The 20,786-nt window shown below is 37.9% G+C and overlaps 1 protein-coding gene across 1 annotated transcript in view; it reads right to left on the reverse strand.

Moving 5' to 3' along the window:
- The window catches only part of HERC2 (HECT and RLD domain containing E3 ubiquitin protein ligase 2), a 248,076-nt gene that overhangs the window by 62,088 nt on the left and 165,202 nt on the right, over positions 1 to 20,786 (reverse strand). Inside the window, exons 53-65 of the mRNA XM_080809534.1 lie at positions 17,948 to 18,138; positions 16,901 to 17,006; positions 16,724 to 16,815; positions 12,800 to 12,975; positions 9,422 to 9,533; positions 7,838 to 7,919; positions 7,595 to 7,738; positions 6,003 to 6,093; positions 5,518 to 5,695; positions 5,251 to 5,332; positions 4,997 to 5,168; positions 3,678 to 3,822; positions 2,566 to 2,791 (exon numbers count right to left, since the gene is read on the reverse strand). Of these exons, the coding sequence (XP_080665660.1) occupies positions 2,566 to 2,791; positions 3,678 to 3,822; positions 4,997 to 5,168; positions 5,251 to 5,332; positions 5,518 to 5,695; positions 6,003 to 6,093; positions 7,595 to 7,738; positions 7,838 to 7,919; positions 9,422 to 9,533; positions 12,800 to 12,975; positions 16,724 to 16,815; positions 16,901 to 17,006; positions 17,948 to 18,138 (1,797 nt within the window). The remainder of the gene's footprint in view (positions 1 to 2,565; positions 2,792 to 3,677; positions 3,823 to 4,996; positions 5,169 to 5,250; positions 5,333 to 5,517; positions 5,696 to 6,002; positions 6,094 to 7,594; positions 7,739 to 7,837; positions 7,920 to 9,421; positions 9,534 to 12,799; positions 12,976 to 16,723; positions 16,816 to 16,900; positions 17,007 to 17,947; positions 18,139 to 20,786) is intronic.

Raw genomic sequence — 20,786 nt, forward strand, 5'->3', positions numbered from 1 at the left:
TGAAATGCAAGACAAAAAAAACCACAAAACAATGGAAAGAAGACAAAATGTTCACCAACAAAGTCTTACTAGACACATGATCCAGCTCATCACTGCCCTAAGAGTTCGCAGGCTTCAGCCAAGGGAAGGGAGCCTGATGGAGCTCAGTGGTCTATATGAGTAAAGGAGGAACAGCTCTGGGGAGAGAGGCCAGTGTGGTCAGAGTTCACAAAACAGAAGCAGAGAAGACACAGTTGCCCAGATAAGTGCCAGGGAGTTGTGCAGGTACCCTCACTCACCACAGCTGAGGATGCAGCAAAAGGTGATGGGTGCCTACCTGAGAGGAAGTTCCCAAAGCCAAAGAAAGAACTACATGAAAGTACTACAGGCCCCACACACAGGCTGGAAGAATGCAGAGGAACAAGCATAGCAGTTGCTCCTGTCAGCCAGACATGAAGACCTCATTACTCTCAGAACATCTTGTCTCAGTGGTGGAGAATTATTAGCCTCAGACTAATATCAGGTCTGAATCCACTAAACAAATCCAAAACCAAGATCCAAAAGGAACAAAATGTTACAGAGTAACTTAACCATAAGCTAAAGAAGATTTACAAACAAAAATCTCCAGCAGGCAATTTTCTTTTTTTTAATTTGACACACAGAGAGAGATCACAAGTAGGCAGAGAGGCAGAAGAGAGAGAGAGAGGAGGGAAGCAGGCTCCTCGCTGAGCAGAGAGCCTGATGTGGGGCTCGACCCCAGGACCCTGAGACCACAAACCGAGCCAAAGGCAGAGGCCCAACCCAATGAGCCACCCAGGCGCCCCTCCAGCAGGCAATTTTATAAAAACTGACAAGCTTATTCTAATACTCAAAACAGCATTTAAAAAAGAACAAAGTTAAAGAATTACCACAGCCTGAATTTGGGTCTTTTATAAAGTTATAATATTCAAAATAATGTGGTATTGGCATCAAAATACAAAAATAAGTCAACAAAACTGAGCATCCAGAAATAGATCCATAACATACAAAGACAACTGATTTTTTACAAAGGTGCAAAAAGCAACTCAACAGAGAAAGGATAGTTTTCTTAAATAAATGCAACTGAAACAACTGGATATCCTCACACACACCACTCCACCAAAGAATTCAGTACACATCTCACACAATATATAAAATTTAACTTGAGATCAAGCATAGATTTAAATATCTAAAACTCTAGAACTTACATAAAAAAAATACAGGAAATGAACCTTTGATCTTGAGTATACAAAGTCTTTTTAGATGTAACCCCAAAGTATGAGCCATTAAAAAAATGGACTTTATCAAAATTAAAAATTTCTGCTCTTTAAAATTCACTTGTGGAGAGAATGAGAAGAACAAGCAACATTGGGAAAATATTTACAAGTCACATATCTGACAAAAGACTTATACCCAGAATATATAAAGAATACTCAACACTCAATAAGAAAACAACCTAGTTTTAAATATAGGCAGAAGATAGGAATAGACACTACAAAAAAAAACAAAAAACAAACAAACAAACCATATTTGGATGGTAAATACACATGATGCTCAACATCATTAGTCATCAGGGAAATGCAAAGTAAAACCACAATGAGATACCACTACATATCTACACAAATCTAAGTTCAAATTATAAAGACTGACCAAACCAAGGGTAGACAAAAATATGGAGTGAGCTGGAGCTTTGGAACAATGACTTTACAAATACAGTCTGTAGGATTCTTGAGAAGATAAACCTATACCTACCATATAATTTAACCATTCCTCTCCTAGGTATTTACCCTAGAGAAATCCAAGTATAGGTCCATATAAAGACTTGTACATGAATGTTCATAGCAATTGTATTTGTATAGCCAAAAACTGGAAACAACCTCAAAGTCCACCCACAGGCAACTAATAACAAACTGCAGTACATCCATAAATGAAATACTACTTGACAAAAAAGAAAAGAATGAATTATTATGATATACAACATGGATAAATTTCAAAATAATGATGCTGAATGGAAAAAGTGAGATTTAAAAAGTACCTACTGTATGATTCCATTTATATAAAACTCTTAAAAATACAAACTGATATACAGTGTCAGAAAGCAAGTCAAGTAGTTGTAGGAGAAAGAGAGGCTGAGAAGGGGCACAAAGAATATGCATATTTTCACTTATCTTGACTCAGTGATGCTTTCACAGGTGCACACATGTCAAAGCTCATGGAAATCACACTTTAAATATGTAAGGTTTGTTGAATGTCAATTATATCTTAGTCAAGCTGCTAAAAATACCAAGTAGCCCAGCCCAGCACAGTGCTTATGTATGTCAAGTAGTTATTATACAGCACTGCCAGAGTTGACCTGATCATAATAGAAGAATCAGCATCATACTTCCTTTCAAAATTCTCCTTCCAGCACGCAAAAAGCAAAGTACCATGGTTATTTTGTGACCCTGGTACAGAATGCAGTTAATGCAGTGCTACACAACCTCTAATCTGGTGGTCTTATTAAATATTCTAACTATGATGTTGCTGTACCCTACAGAATATCTCATACTAAATACAAATCTGTGTTACCTAAATAGGAAGCACCTAAAGGGTCTCTTGCAGTCTGAAAGAGGACGGGCTCGTGGACAGAGGGTGTTGCCACATCAACGGTAGTCCATGCAACACTGTGTGAAGACCCACAAGCCACTCGTGTGATCTTCTGGCCTTCTAAGCCTTGCACAAGTGTAGGCTTTCTATTAACTGTGGTCGTGCCATTGCCCTGTTGGCCATGGTCGTTATCTCCCCAAGCATAAACCTGTTACAGGGAACAAAAACAGAATTTTTCAACATTTGAGAACATTGTCTTTAAATTTACTTCAAAATTCTCTCCAATAACTATAAGTAAGTATTTATTTACTATCAATCCAATGAATTCATCTGTTCTGTTTTGTTTTAGGAAACAGAGAGATTCTCCTCTTCAACTAAGTTCAGTACTTATTTATTTTCCTTTATTTTGCAAAGCAAAGTGATCAAAAACAATACGCTCACTTTTCATGTAATTCACTTCTTGGCTTTACAGATTTAGAAGGAAAAATTCATTTTTAATTCATTTTGATTAAAAAAAAAAAAAAAACCAGTGTGCTCCTGTTACAATGAGCACTGGATGTTATGTGTAAATGATGAATCACTAAATTCTACTCCTAAAACCGATGTTACACTATATGTTAACTAACTATAACTTAAATAAAATTTTGGGGAAAAAAGTGTACTAATTTGTTGCCATAAAGGAATTTTTAAAATATAACATAAGCCTGTCATGATACGGATTCTCAAAGCAGAAGAATGAGTAATACCTGTCATGGATGACTTTATTTCTAAAAAGACGAGCATCTCTCTCCATTGGCTATCAATTTCTCAAGTAAAACACTGTTAATATCTTAGCAGTAGGAGCACCTTCAATGACAATAATCTTTTCATATTTTTCATGTGGACTTTAGAACAGGAAAGCCTACCACTTTACAACATCTGTCAGGCAACAACTCTTCAATTTACCAGGTGTTCCTGCCTAAGCTGACAACTGGGCAGATATACACAAGAACAAAACGGGCACAGCCTGTCCTCCTGGTTCTTTAAGTACTAAGACTCACTTCATTTCATCATGAATTATATTTTCAACACAAGGACTTGTCACCTTAGCTTACCTGCCCTGCATCTGTGACTGCCAGGCAGTGCAGGGCCCCAACAGCCACATGCACAATCTTCTTCCCTCTCAGCCCTTCCACCACCTGTGGCTTCCGTACGTGCACATCAGAGCCATGGCCCAATCTGAAGTAATCCCCCTTCCCCCTGCAAGGAGGTCAACAGTGTGCATTTTAATATATGGTTACCATCTAGCAATGTCCCACAGGAAAACACTCATTTGTTTACAGTATTAGAGCCAGCTCATTAACATCACATACAGTGCCCACGGTCTCTGAAATTATGTTATAAAACAGTATATCATTAATTCAAATTAATTAATTCTACATCAAGATCCTTAATGTGTGTTGTATAACACTTAAGTTACTGGTCAATTCTTCCTCAAGCTGCCTCTGAGACACGATACTCAAGTTAAGGCCCATCACATTGTCACAAGGTCAGCAGGTTGTCCCTCTCCTTTTAAATTTAATAAAATAAGTTTTCACAAGAAAGGCATGAACTTTTTAAGGATCAAAGAAATCAGAAGTCTGCTTTCTTCCCAATTGATCACTAGGCTTCTGGCATGGTAAGAAAGAAGAAACCTTCTACATAAATCTCACCTAAACAGGGAAGACAACAAGCTGGGCTAAAATTTCTCTAGTCTTCATTTCCAAATGACCCAGGTACAAGAAAAATGTCTTATTATAATACTGTCACTAATCCCAACTTGAAATAAATAAAAGAAAAAAGATGCTGGATGTAAGAAAATGAAGGTTTGGGGCACCTGGGTGGCTCAGTTGTTAGGTGTCTGCCTTCAGCTCAGGTTATGATCCCAGGATCCTGGAATCGAGCACTACATCAGGCTCCCTGCTTGGCGGGGAGCCTGCTTCTTCCTCTCCCACTCCCCCTGCTGTGTTCCAGCTCTCGCTGTCTCTCTCTCTTCCTTTTTTTTTTTTAAGATTTTATTTATATTAAAAAAAAAAGATTTTATTTATTTATTTGACAGAGAGACAGAGATCACAAGTAGGCAGAAAGGCAGGCAGAGAGAGAGAGAAGCAGGCTCCCCGCTGAGCAGGGATCCCGCTGCGGGACTCGATCCCAAGACCCTGAGATCATAACCTGAGCTGAAGGCAGAGGCTTAACCCACTGAGCCACCCAGCCGCCCCTCTCTCTCTTTCTAATAAATAAACAGAATCTTGAAAAAGAAAGAAAGAAAGAAAAGAAAAGAAAATGAAGGTTTAACCATCCCTGCCTGGGGGTGGGGGATGGGATATAGGACAGAAGCCCACCACTGTCTCACATGGACACATACACACTGATGGGTGACAGAGAGTTTACATACCATGTCCACACTACTCCTGACTTGGTGAGAGCCAAGGAGAACTGAGCTCCGCATTCGATCTGACACACTCCCTGTCCGTTCAGTCTCTCAATGTTCTGGGGAATATTACAGCCTTCACTTCCTCCCCGGCCCAGTTTTCCAAAGTCACCATCACCCCAGGAAAATACTAAACCTAGGTTTAAAAAATGCATGCTTCAGGTCAGTGCTTCATGATGTTCCGACCCACCCAGAAACAGAGTCAGGTAGGAGCTTACCTTCATCAGTCAGAGCCAGGGTCTGTGCATCTCTACTTCCACATGCAACCTGGATTACTCTGTGACCAAGAAGGACTTTCACCTACTCAATTACAAATTTAAAAACAGAATCAAGCACAGGCACTGAGAAAACAAGGGAAATTTTTTCCACAGACTGAAAGCCAATAATGCACATGTCTTTATGAACTTTCCTAGACTCGAAGCTTATCTTCGTTGAAATCAGCAGATGGTAAGCTTTCTGTAAGCAACAAAAATGTGTATAATCACCATTTTGGGCTTCAGTTGTGTTGTATTATCCCCATGTCCCAACCGGCCGTACTCTCCAAGGCCCCAGGTGTATAGCTCCCCACTGGATGTGAGGGCTGCGCTATGTGAGCTCCCACAGGCAATATCCCGGATACGCTTGGTTTTCAAGGCCTCAATAAGCCGTGGCTTGTCACAGTTCCTAAAACAAGATTAAATAATATTCCCTAAAATCAATCCAGTCATTTTTAAAGAAGAAAAAAAGGACATCTACACTGGTCCACACTTAGTCAAAACAACATTTGCAGATCAACTTAACTATCAAACATTAAAACAGATCATGTGAGGCCAAATCACATTCATAGATATTTTTAACAGATATATTTTTAGGTTCCATTTTCAAAAATGACCTATCCTGTTTAATTTTTCTGAAAAATAACTACCAAAAAGATAATCACTATTATCAGTAACCTCTTCTTATTAGCAAGTAATGAAGAAAATATTCTTACATTCTGCTGAAGTGTCCAAGTTTGCCATCGTCACCTTCACCCCAGGAAAACACTTTCCCATCAACAGTTAAAGCCGTAGCATGGCGGCCACCTGCAACATTCACAAAGATATGCGCTGCCAAATTTAGTTTACAAAAAGTTCACAGCATTATTACTTTACTCTGCCTGGCATGCAGCATTTGCTCAATGAATATGTGTTCAACAAATGAGTAGACGGGATCAGCATTTCAGGGCAACAAATACATGAAGTCAGTGAACTTTTAGTAAACTACAAAGTTTAAATCCTAGAATGAATTTTACTCATAAAGAGGCAGCAAAATAGTGCCATGTTTAATAACGGGGTTCCTGTTATGTTAAATATATAAAAGATCAAAATTCAGACAGAAAAAAAGTAAAAATAAGTACATTTATGATTAGGCAAATTATCAAATGCACTGGCAATTAAGCTTTAGAAAATGTACACCAACTGTGGAGTTATTTAAGCAAAAGCGCCATCAATCACAATTAATGCATTATACCCATTCTTTCATGGTCATGCTCTTCCCCGGTGTAGACCATTCTTCCAGCCCATCTAGTCTGGCCCAAGACTGAAGTACACTATCTTTATTGGCGTTTTCTCTCTGTCACCTGTGTCCCTGCCAACTCCTGGGCTCTCAGTCCCCCAAATCATTCATTCTCCCCTATTCTTTACAACAGAACCCACACTAATGAGAGTAACAATGTGCTCAGCTAAAAACTCCCTTGCCCAGAAAGGATGGTGACAGAGATCCAACAGAAGTGAGCAAGGCTTCCTAAAAAGCCTTTTAAAGGGGCGAAGTGGGCTGAGGAAACATCTATGCTCACCTAGACAGAGCTGCATGGCCATCTATCAACAAAGGTGGAAAGAAAGACCAAATGGTGCTTGTGCTCCTCATGCGCACAGAGCTACCGTACTAGTCCAGGAGCCCACCCCAGACTTTTACAAAGAAGAAAAGTAAAATTCTATCTTGCTCAAGCCTCTACTGTTTAGACCTGCCTTTATATGGGGTTAAACCTAAACCTATTCAGTGCAGACATGAAGTGAGTTTTATACCTAATTTAGTTCCATTCCTCAGAGGCCTAGCATAGTGCTTCGAAATAATTCTCAGTAAAAAATTCTCAGTTTCCTAAACTGAGAGAGGGTGATTTTTTTTTTTCAAAGGATCTTTCTTATCACTGGGGTTCACAGACACTCGGGAAATCTGATGAAAGTTACAGGCTCCTTCCCCAGAAAAACAACACATATATAAGCACAGAACATGATGATTTCAAAGATGCCATCAACCAGAGACCACAGCTCTGAGACTGAAAATCCATACCTTGGAGAGGGGTAGTCCCCATCACACACCTGGAATGCCAACAACTGCTGATCTCTAGAAAGCCTCGTGTGGCAACAATAATTAAATTCTAGACCACCTGGAGATTTACATTATCCAACTTTTATTCTTAATAATTAAGTATACTTGAAAAAGAATATAAAGACACCCTAGAGAAAATTATCTAAAGGCTGCAATTATTTGCAGAGCATGAGCAACACGTTTATCTTCATATGAGTGCCAACTCTGGCCTGGTACCTGAATGAACGGCCACCTTCTTGACCACATAACTGCTAAGAGCTGTGATCTGCCGAGGGATGGGCACAGTCCCACTAGAGATGCCCAGCCCCAGTCGGCCATTCGTAGCTTCTCCACAGGCATATACCTTCCCTTCCACAGTCACTGCAAAGAACAAGAGAAAGGACAAGACTCACTTCTCACAACATGTTTTTGGTGGTAAGCATAATTTATAAAAAATTTTTAGTATAAGGATAATCATACCTGCAAACAAACTTTTAGAACCACCAGCCACCTGTACCACATTCAAAGCAGACAGTGTCTCAGAGAATGAAGGAACCTTTATCTAGAACAGGATTTTATTTTTTAAGCAAAAGAAGGAAAAAGATCATTTTATTTATGTTTTTAGAATTACAGGTAACCTTATTACAAAGAATATATAAGGAATTACCATTAAATTTACATGGTTATATTAACCAAAGAAGTTCTTTTCTCTTAGAGATACACTAAAGTATTCTAAGGATGAAATAATATATTGAGATGTACTTTGGGGGGAGGGGTGTAAAATAAATAAACAAACAAACAAATAAATAAATAAAATAAAGACCAAAAATGTGACCCTCTACTGTTAACTGTTGAAGCTGGTACAGTAACATGAGGACTCAGGTCCCTAATCTTTCTACCTGCTATGTTTAAACAGCTCCATAATAAAAGGTGAAAAATAAAACATACATAATGTAAAGATATAACCAAGCATCTGGTAAACTACATTTTATTTCAGGTGTTGTCCTATTCATTCTTATTGATTCTGACATCTCTACGAAATTATACACTTCAATTTCCCATTATAGATGGGTGTGACTTAATTTAAAATTCATAAAACCCTTGTCTAAGAAACCCTTTATGATTCCCAGAAATTATCAGATAGTCACTACTACAGTACAAGAAAGAATCATCATCCCAACCACAGAACGCCAAATCTATCCTTCATGTGTAAACTCCAACAAAGGGCCATGTGCCTCAGGATCACCCAGGCAGCCCCGCACTATCACAACTGAGACTCCAGACCTTACTGCCCCCTACCCACCTCCAAATGGAGTCTAGGGGCCTTAAAACATAAATGCATTCAAGGCTGTTCAAATAAAGATGAAAAATTGTTGTACTTGAAAGGAGAGACTTAAAATGAATTCTAACTTTCCTTCTCAGCTTCTCAGCAATGCAGATAATAAGGGTGGGTGAAGTCTCACAGAATACTAAAAAGAAGCAGAGACACTTACTGGAGAGAAACTGTGTACAGGCACTAAAACTTGGAGGAATTTGTTTTGTGGCACCTCAGTAAAGAGACACTAAGTAACATAATGGATACTGAATTCAACACTGGTTCAAATGCATCCTTTGTTGTATCTACTCTTGAAATGATAGCTTGCCCATCTTCATACCACCATGACATTTTTTACACTTTATTCTGTTCATGGTAAGCAAAAGAGCTTACTGTACTGATGGCAAAATAAATATAATTAAAGTCTATAATTTTCATCTATATGCTTGTCAAATCTTTTCAAAAGTGCATTTTGTAGTTTATAGAACAACAATAATACAACTACATCTAAAATGCACTATTTTCCAAGGACAGAGGCTTTAACAGAAACTAAATTTGCTAATGTCTTCAAGTTCAAATTAAGAATTTCTTCAGAAAAGTCAATTTAAAAAACAACTTACAGAAGGTAAACCATCATAAAAACCTTAAAGAGGTCTAATTATTATTAAGCCTCTCTAGAACAAAGGCACCAGCAAAGCTCCTTCTCAATCATGTGATTACAGGTGACACAGAAGAAGGGTGGGGGATACCTTAGAGCCCTTCAGGCCGCCCAGCTGGTCCTTGTCATTCAGTCCCCAAACAAACACTTTGGTTCTTATCGTAGCTGCTGATTCCAGCCCTGCAGCCTTCTTTCTAATAAGGCTAACCAAACAAAAAAAGACAGAAATAGAGGTCATTCAACATAAAAATATTTTTTTAACAAAAAGGAAAGCAACCTCAAGCAAGCAAAGTTTGCAGAATACTATTAAAAACTCTAAAAGTTTTGTTTTAATATAATGAAACCTCAAGTAAATACACAAGTTAGTGTACCAGAGGGTCAAAATTTCTAGATACCAGCATGCTACCTTTTAATACTATAATTTAATTCTAGCCTTGTTTTTGGTGGAAACCATTCTATGACAGACTGTGCAGCTCTTTTCTTCTTATACACCAAGCTGAACACCACAGCTGTTTTACTGATTCATAGATATTTCCACCCAATGTGTCAAAACATAGCTACTACAGATGTTAAATGCAGAGAACACTGATTAAATGGCCATAGGACTCACCACTGGACCCGGCATTTTGGCAATGGCCTTAAACCTAAACATCTGGTCATTTTTTCCCCCTCACACAAACTAATAAAATAGATAACAACCATACAATTTTTTAGGTACTCTAACATAGATATATGCCCCAAAGCAAAATGCAATTTTCTTCCTTCACACCCTCTGCCCACCATATAGGCCAGCTGGGTTAGATGTCCCTTACTTCCTTTCTCTCCTGAGAGGCCTGCCTCACACCCCAAGGCTTCTGAAGCATAGCTCTGGCAGCTGGCTCCCACCACCTTGCTCATTCCATCTCCTGACCTGCCCTCAATGGACTGGAAGTTTAACCAACAGAGCACTCTAATTCTTGAACTTGAGACCACCAAGTACATGGGACAGTGTTAGATTTTCTTGGTTGTTAGTGCCAGGTACTAAGGAACCTGTATTTGATTTTGTTTGCTTTTGTTCTATTTTTATAAATTAGGATGAACAACTAAAGGCTCCAGAGTCTAGGTTCTAGATAGGTTAAGATTTTTTTAACATAGTATATACTAATAAATATTTACTTTAAGGGATCAAAATCTTATGATTTGGGGATTAAAATGTAGGAAAATCCTTTCATCTGATACCAGGCACAAGAGAGCAAGTATATGTATATTGTAATCTCAGAGCTTCCTCTACTTATAATAATATTTTACCTAAATAAACTCATTACAAATTGAAAATATCATAAGGTGAAATGTATTTTAAAACTACACCTAACCCACTCAACACCACAGCTTAGCCCTGCCCACCTTGAACACGCTGAGAACACTTACATTACTCTACAGTTGAACAAAATCATCTAACACAAAGCCTATTTCATAAATAAGCATTGAATATTACATGTAATTTCTTGAATACTATCCTGAAAGACGGTATGGTATGAGTACAGAATGGCTGTAATAAGTATATTGGTTATTTACCCTTGTGATTGCAGGACGGGAGCTATATAGCTCACGGCTGCTGTCCAGTATTATAAGAGAGGACTGTACCACAGATGGCACAGAGTTTTCAGGCAAAGATCAAAATTCAAAGTTCAGTTTCTATGGAATGGGTATTACTTCTGCAACTATTGTAAAGTCAAAAACTTGCAAGTCAAATAAATTGCGGACTATCTATACTTGACGTATCTTGTAACACATTTCTGGCCAAAAATATGTATGGGAAACCAAGACTTATATTCAAGATATGTAGTGACTGGTACCATGTAATTATTAACCAGTCAGAACTGAGGCCAGCAGGTAGTCAGTGTGGGCATACCCCAGTTGTACGTGTGCTCTGTGGGAGACTGTATTTGGACAACTTACTCACGCTGAAATTATTAGCTAATAAATATCTGACAAGAAAAGAAAAACATTACATTCAAATATCTAGAATTCTTTTGTTAATGTATTCAGTTACATAAAAATTTAATCAATGAGTAAACCTCAAACTTTTTTACACTTGATCTTAGCCAAAAGGCCGAGAAGTGATTTTTTGCTTATCTCATATATACATGTATTTATGTATTTGTCCAAATCATTTTCGTAGTTAACAAGAACATGCAAACCTATAATCCTTTCTCCTGAAAATCTCAATGATTCATTTAAGTGAACTGGTATTTCCCTTCCTTACTTAATGTATATAGGTACTATCAGTTTAAATTATAACATATAGTACAACATATATTCTAATGAAGTAATGTTACATATACTATTTTCTTTTCAGTTCCAGTGCAAATTTTCCAAAATAAATCAGGACTGAATCCAAACCCAAGCTCACAGAACCCTAGAATAACCTGATTTACTATCTTAGTTGTCACCCATTCATGACTAAGAAAATGTGCTTTAATAGCAGTGAGAGGCAGAGCTCCTATTTCCTTACATCACATTCTAGAAAGCACTTAGTGCAAAGGGCAGTAGAACTCAGCGAGCATGGTACCTGCCTCCTTCATGTATCTACAAGGACCAGGCTACACCAATAGGACAACAGAAACACACATAAACTAATTCTGCATATCCTTTGACTTACCAATTTGCTTTTAGCAATTTATCTAGGAAAATACAACTTATCTGAGGAAAGAGATTATCTATGTTGTTTTCTGCTGGGACATGAACAAGGCTCAGAACAATCCCCTGCACATACCAGTCCTCCATAAACATCTTAGATTAAAAAAAGCAAATGTGCAGAAACCTGGCAGGTATCTTCCTTCATCCTTGGTATACGTTATTGTCCTGCAAAAAACACCTTTTCCTGCCCATCTGATTTTGAAAACTCTGACTTTTCCTGAAAGTATGCCTTTAGAGGGTATTTTCCTTGTCCTCCTGACAAATCAATGCTCTTTGGCAGGTTCTCAAAAGACCGTGTACTTCTCCTCTGCGCACTTTCCATAGTTGTAAAGCCACTCTGATGTGTGTGAGTTTGTCTTATTTTACTGTGCATATTCACTACAGCATTCAAAGGATGGAAAACAGGGCTTAGCCCACAACAGGTATTCAATAGATGGATGGTGAAGGAATAAATACGGTAATAGTTGTCACTATAGTACTCTTGCAAAATACTGAATTGAGTAAATAAATGAGAACATAAGACGAAATACTGCGCTCAATAAAATTACATGACAAAAGACTAATGACATAGATATTTTGGAGATGAATGTTGTTCACAACTGCACAATAATGTGAATGTACTTAATGCCACAGAACTAGACATCTAAAAATAGTTAAGAGGATACGTTTTATGTTGTATGTATTTTATCATAATAAAACTACTCTCATTATGAAATACACTCTTATTAAATATTTACTTTTAAAAGTGAGAATTTTGGAATGAGCACCACCAATAACAAATGGCTCTAACCTCCCACTATTGCCTTTTTCGTCTTCTTCCTCTTCATTATCCGAAGCTAAGAAAGGAACTGCTGCCAAATCTTCCTCCTCTGCACGGATCCGTCCCAGCAGGATAAGACCATGGATTTTACAATCAATTCCTGAGCTCCTGCACTGCTTTATAGCAATTTCAATATACCTGTGATACTAGACACAAAAACAGTAAACTACAGACTTTTTAGAATCAAATACATGAGATCCTTAAACTGGAGACCAGCATATTTGAGACATGGAATGTGTGGAAAGTTAGAGCTCTTTTACTTAAATTCTGGAAATAGCAAGCAAGTTAGGCAAAATTAATACAGTCACGATTGAGTACAGACTAAAAGAACTCATTAATCACCAAATAGGTCTATCCAAGGCATGGGACTCACACTGATTTTCTGACTAAAATGAAACGGTATAATAGTTTTACTGAATGAATGACTGCAAACTTTTCTGTCTTAAAGCTTTCTTGAGGGGCGCCTGGGTGGCTCAGTCCCTTAAGCATTTGTCTCTTGATTTCAGCTCACATCATTATCTCAGGATACTGAGATTAAGCCCCACATTGGGCTCTGCACTGCAGTGGGATTCTCTCCCTTTTCCCAAGCCTGCTTAGGATTCTCTCTCTCCTTTTCCCTCTGCCCCTGCCTTGGCTCCCCACTTACGTGCACATGCACATGGGCCCTCTCTTCCTCTCTCTCTTGAGAAAAGAAAAAAAGAAAAAAAAAGCTTTCTTAAATCAAGATGTATTAGGAAAGAGATTAAATGTCAGGTAGTTCAGAGCCTTCATAATTTTTAAAACTAATAAAAATATTCAAATATATATAAATTAGAGACAATCATACAAAGAGCCCAGCAACACTATCACCAAGTTTCAAGTTATAAACATATAAGCAATTGTGTTCATATTTGAATTATATTAAGAAAATTCCAGACAGCAGGGTGCCTGGGTGGCTCAGTCGTTAAGCATCTGCCTTTGGCTCAGGTCATGATTCCAGGGTCCTGGGATTGAGCCACGCATCGAGCTCCCTGCTAGGCAGGGAGCCTGCTTCTTCCTCTCCCACTCCCCCTGCTTATGTTCCCTCTCTCACTATGTCTCTCTGTCAAATAAATAAAATCGTAAAAAAAAAAAAAAAAAAAAGAAAGAAAAAAGAAAATTCCAGGCAGCATATTGTTTCAAAACTTCAGTAGGTATCACTGAAGTATAGGCATCCAAAAAAAAAATCCACATTACTATTATCATAGCTAAAGCAATAATTTCTTATATCATCTAATATGCTATCAGTAATTAACTTTTGTGATCATCTTATAAACATTTTTCTATAGTTGGCTTGTTCAAATCAGGATCCAAATAGGATGCAACCTCTTCCTCGTATACCTTTGACACTCAAGTGTTGAAGTTGTTTCTTTGCCCTGCAGAATGCCCCACATCCTGTATTTGGCATTTATAGTATTCCTCTATTCCTGCATGTCCTGTGAACAAAGAGTGATGCAGCAGGAACCACACATACTTCCAGCAACTTCTTATTGCCTCAACTGGACTTGCTCAAACCTCAAGCTCTACCACTTATGATCTCACAGGAAGCACATGTGGAAGAAAGCCACTGGGATGCAAAAGACAAATTAAAAAATAAAAAATTCTACAGGAAAGGGAGACCCAGGGGTGCCTGGGTGGCTCAGTGGGTTAAAGCCTCTGCCTTTGGCCCCGATCATGATTCCAGGGTCCTGGGATCGAGCCCTGCATCGGGCTCTCTGCTCCGCAGGGAGCCTGCTTCCCTTCATCTCTCTGCCTACTTGTGATCTCTGTCTGTCAAATAAATAAATAAATAAATAAATAAATAAATAAGGAGACCCAGTTTCCTTCTTTAGCAAGGAAAAAACAAGAGAATTAAGACTTAAATGAAGTACAAAGTGCAGGCACATAAACCAACTACAAAAAGATATTTATGGGATAACTGGGAAAATGTAAACACTGGCTGGATATTATATGATTATTAAAGAATAACCATTAGGTGTGATAATGGTATTGTGGTTACATTTTTTAAGTCCTTGTTACAGATTAATATTGAAGTATACAACATGGATAAGGTCATAACTCGGACTTGCTTTTAAACATTCTAGGAATTAAAAAAATGGGGGACATGAAAGGAGACAATGAAACACAACTGACAAAAATCTTGATAACTGTTGAAGATGGGCCAGAGGTTTGTGGGGGATTTCTATTTTTGATTATGTTAGGAAATTACCATAATGGGCCATTTTTATGGAAAAGACAATCCTAGAATGTCCACTGGCTTCCCAAGAATGATAATATTCTAGTTCTTAAATTGGTTAGAATGATGGAGAGTGGGTCATGAGTTTTCCAATTACTCACAGTCCTTCATATTTTTCACATGTGTCATCTATATTACTTTATACTTATCAAATATTATGTAATAAATTGTTCTGAATTGAAAATTTTTGGACTATAATAAACCTTTTATGAATAATAATCTAAGCTAGTTACTGATTTAATTAACTCTAGTTAATGATTTAAAGTATAAAAATATTCAGGAGTATAATTAAGACTTTAGACAAGCTGTTTTCAGTTGCCTAGCAATGAGTTAACAATAAAATGGATTAAAATTCAATATTATCTTTTTTCAGAAAAACTCTGTATTATCTTCCATTTTAATAATTTGCCAGTGTATTCATTTATTAACACCCCTGGTATTAATTGGTATGTAAAAAAAAAAGATATTTACCATTTACCATTCATTTAAGAATGAATGGTATCCCAAAATTCTTTTTATTGAAGATTAGCAATAAAGGCCAGATCATCAGTTCTTGGACCTGGGAAAGGAGCTGGTACATTCCCATAGACTGGACACAAGTTACAAACCTTTTACCCATGAACAAATTAACCTAATGGCTATGTATCAGCTTCTTTTAAGTAACACACTGGCACCACCTTGAACTTGTCTACCCCTATGTGGGCAGACTAATAATAAAAATAAAAATAATAATAATAATAATTAATGGTGAACTACATTTAATAATTTTAAAATACTCACTTATAAAAAACTTTAGATGAGTAAGAGTCAATTATCTAATACCTTTATCCACTATCATTATACCAATTAAATAAGTTCATGAGACAATAGTATAGGTAGTATTATTTTAAGTATATTTAATTTATTAAAATAGTGTTGACATCTGTGTAGAAAAATTTATGGGAAGATCTGAGAGACAGTCTCACTGCTCTGTAATATAAAAGTACTACATAAAAGAACCTTCAATGATTCAGCATTTTCAAAATTTATAATAAACTTGTATTCATTTTGAAAAATTACCCATCAAAGTAAATCAATAGCTCAGCACTTGATGCCAACAGGTATGAAAACAAAAAAGCAATTTCAGTGTCATTTATGCAGTTAGAAAAAACCCCACACACATTAACAGATATATAATGAAAATAATTTGGATCTGAAGAACAATCTAAGGTGCCTAGTAACAACTTTTTCTAGGAGTTTTATCTTCACTTCTTAGTTAAGATAGTGAAGATGAAACTTTTTTCCTTTTCAAGCTGATCTGATAAACAGCAAATTCAAGTTGTATACCTGCCAAATTTTATTTATTTTTTTAAAAAGATTTTATTTATTTATTTGACAGAGAGGGAGAGATCACAAGTAGGCAGAGAGGTAGGCAGAGAAAGAGGAAGGGAAGCAGGCTCCCCGCCGAGCAGAGAGCCCGATGTGGGGCTCGATCCCAGGACCCCGAGACCATGACCTGAGTTGAAGGCAGAGGCTTAACCCGCCAAGCCACCCAGGCGCCCCATATACCTCCCAAATTTTAAAACAGAATTATTTAATTCAGGAGGAAAAATAGGCTCCCTGTTAATATAGAGACAGTCAAAAAAGTCATCTCCTCTTACCTCTGTGCAGTCATTCAGAAGAGACACCGTAGTATCAGTGGGGTTAATATTGATTGTCTTTAGTTCAATTAGATTATTTAGAGAGTTTCCGCCTAAAGGGAAGAAGGGGGATAAAAGAATCAGACAAAGGAGTTTTTACCATATGAGCGAAGTTACTGAGTAAACTAATTCAATTACCTGACACCACCACTAGGGAAGGCATGTAGCTACTGTCAGCGGGATCCACTATCATTTTTAATCTATGAACAAGAACATCTGGGAAAATCTCCAAACGAATCCAATGCTTTAAGAAAACACAACAACAACAAAAATGTATTCTCAGTTAACAGAATTCAGCCATATTTTAGCTATTAAAATAGTGTCACTAAAGCTTGAATCTACATAAGATTTTCTAAATATATGATATGGCCTGAGAGAGAGGAGTATTCTACTCCACTATTTACTTGTTTATTAAAAGAAAGTCTCACTCGAAACCCTGGAAATGATTTATTTATAGACTCCTGATCTAGGGTGGTCCATTTATACCCATTAAGGAGTGGGTTACAGAAAACACTACAATCAACGGGGCACCTGGGTGGCTCAGTGGGTTGAGGCCTCTTCCTTCAGCTCGGGTCATGATCCCAGTGTCCTGGGATCGAGCCCCGCATCAGGCTCTCTGCTCAGCAGGGAGCCTGCTTCCCCCTCTCTCTGCCTGCCTCTCTGCCGACTTGTGATCTCTGTCTGTCAAATAAATATATAAAATCTTTAAAAAAAAAAAAGAAAAGAAAAGAAAACACTACAGTCAAGATGGAAAAATAGCCCCTCTTTCCAAGTCTGACCATGAGTTCAGATGATGGGCGCCCACACTTGCATGCAATTACGATAACATTCTGAAGAGCAACACCTATATGTTCAGATATATTAGAAAAACTGTTCACCAGAACCAGAATCTGAACTCATCCATTTTATAGGAGAGTAACAAAAATAACAGCACCCTATTACACTCTCTATCAAGTGGTCAGTTAGACAAAATCTATCACATACATCATTTAAAGTCTCTGACAATAAAAAATGGATCATATATTACTCAGCAGCTATAAAAATAATTATGAACTAAAATATAAAATCAGTACTGACAGGTGCCATCCCAATATAACTTAGTAGGTTTTCAAAGTTGATTTTGAAGCTTAAAGGTAAAGCCGTCTAAATAAAAGCATTTCTGGAAATGTCCCCATGGCATACTACCTTTCCTTGTGAACCAGATGACTGCCAGCAGGGCTCACTGCCATCAATAAGACGAGAAGCCTGGTTCACAGAGGATGACACGTTCAGGCTCTTTACCATCCGGGACCAGCTGTCCAAGAGCATTCCTGGCTGACTGCTATGACAACGCTTCAGCTGTTTTCCAGAACGGCCACAAAATATTGCAGACTGTCCTATTTAATGGTAATGGAACAGTGTTAATACATGTAAGGCAAAGCCTTCCGAACCAAGGGACGCCTGGGTGGCTCAGTGGGTTAAGCCTCTGCCTTCGGCTCTGGTCAAGATCTCAGGGTCCTGGGATCGAGCCCTGAATCAGGCTCTCTGCTCAGCAGGGAGCCTGCTTCCCCCTCTGTCTCTGCCTGCCTCTCTGCCTACTTGTGATCTCTCTCTCTGTCAAATAAATAAATAAAATCTTAAAAAAAAAAAGAAAAGAAAACCTTCCTAACCAAGAAATAAAGAATACTACATAGTGATGAGCTTCTTGCTTCAAGAAAATAGTAAGTTCTCAAATTAAAAGAAACTAACAGGGGTGACTGGGTGGCTCAGTCGGTTAAGTATCTAAATCTTGATTTCAGATCAGGTCATAGTCTCAAGGTCATGAGATCAAGCCCTGTGTCAGGCTCCATGCTGGGTGTGGAGCTTGCTTACGATTCCCTCTCTCCCTCTCCTGCACCAGCTGGCTCACTCACTCTCAAATAAATAAATGGAACTAATAAATACCTAAAACAGCTTCAGAAAGCCCAATGTATTTTATATCAATTTATGAAATGAAGTTCATATAGTGTTATGATTTATTCTATCTGACTCCCAAGTAACAACAGAGTGATGTATTTCCATATGGAAGGGTACACAGAAGCTGAGGTGGGGGAGGTGCAGAGTTCAGTAACAGTGCTAACAAAAAACATTCTCATTAAAAATGCTGTTACAGGGGCGCCTGGGTGGCTCAGTGGGTTAAAGCCTCTGCCTTCGGCTCAAGTCATGATCCCAGGCTCCTGGGATCGAGCCCCACATCGGGCTCTCTGCTCAGCAGGGAGCCTGTTTCCTCCTCTCTCTGCCTGCCTCTCTGCCTACTTGTGATCTCTCTCTGTCAAATAAATAAATAAAATCTTTAAAAAAAAAAAAAATGCTGTTACAGGGGCACCTCGGTGGCTCAGTCCATTAAACATCTGACCCTTGGTTTCTGCTCCAGAGCCCCATGCTCAGCCGGGAGTCTGCTTGGGATTCTCTCTTTTTCTCCCTCTTCCTCCTGGCTCACTTGCACACAAGCATGTGCCCTTTCTCTCTCTCTCTCTCAAATAAATAAATAGAATCTTTTTTTTAAAATGCTGTTACGGGGCACGTGGGTGGCTCAGTGGGTTAAGCCTTTGCCTTCAGCTCAGGTCATGATCCCAGGGTCCTGGGATCAAGCCCCACATTGGGCTCTCTGCTCAGCAGGGAGCCTGCTTCCCCTGCTCTCTCTGCCTGCCTCTCTGCCTACTTGTGATCTCTGTCTGTCAAATAAATAAATAAAATCTTTAAAGAAAAAAATGCTGTTACAAATGCAAAGCAAAAACAAATCTGCAGAGTTTCTACTTCCATGAATGGCAAATCTGGAAATTCACCTAGCCCTCCCACTGAGGACAACTAGAAGAGGCAGACAAAACACTTAAAGATGAATAAATCTTGAAAGTATCAGAAATAACAAGATGGCAAAGAATTATGAGGCCAGAATCTGAAGAAAGCTAAGATGAATAAAGCTAAGATGAATAAAGAATAAAGAAATGAATAAAATAATGAATAAAGAAATGAATAAAGCTAAGATGAATAAAGAATAAAGAATAAAGAAATGAATAAAATAATGAATAAAGAAAGCTAAGATGAATAAAGAGGTCCATATCTGAGGCTACTCTTCCCTGATGGTAACTGTCAGCAAGGAAAGCCTCCAAAAAAAAAAAGAAAACAAAAAACAAAACAAAACAAAACAAACTTCTTTGAGAGGCTAGGAGGGGAGGGCAGACCAAGAACTGGAGTTCAGAGCCTACCAAAAGAGAAGGATAGAGCCATAAAAAAACCCATACTTTGGGTTGGGATCCCAACAGGAAAAACCCCAACAGGAAGGGTTAACTATGCAGCGCTATTTTTACAGATTATAGCTTAGCATGGAATCATCTAAGTCAATGAAACTGGACTGAGATGAGCCCGGATAATTACTTACCCCAACTACCTAGAAGACCAACCCTCCCTCCTCCAATCTCTGGAGAATAATATCATCTTAGGCCTCAAATGGATTCAAGAAATAATTTTGTAAATATAATGTCTAGTACATAATGGCATATGAGACTAGAAAACATGACTAAAAAAAGTACCAGAAATAACAGACAATAGAAAAAGATCCACTGAGTGTCCAGATATTAGAGTTGTAATACACATGTTTTAAAACCACCATACTTAGTTATGTTTGAAAAGATAAGACACTGAGTATTTCAGAAGAGAATTAGAAACTATTTTTAAAAACAGAAAGATTAAAGCTATTAAATATAGTAATTAAAATTAGATATGAGAAATGGCAAAAAAGCAAAAACTTGTCTCTTTGAAAAGACTAATTAAACTGATAAAACCATGGCAGGCCAATCAAGACAATAAAATAAATTACTCTAAGTTAGTCTTGAAAGGTAGATAATTCTAGATTCTACAAGTCACCCACATAAGAAAATAATACAAATTAGAACTAGATAGGAACTTCCTCAACATGAGAAAGTCTATTTATGAAAAACCCACAGCTAACCTTATACTCAACAGTGAAAGAGTAAAAGCTTTTCCCCTAAATTCAGGAGCAAGACAA

Source organism: Martes martes (genome assembly GCF_963455335.1).
Source record: "Martes martes genome assembly, chromosome: 7".
Classification (NCBI taxonomy): domain Eukaryota; kingdom Metazoa; phylum Chordata; class Mammalia; order Carnivora; family Mustelidae; genus Martes; species Martes martes.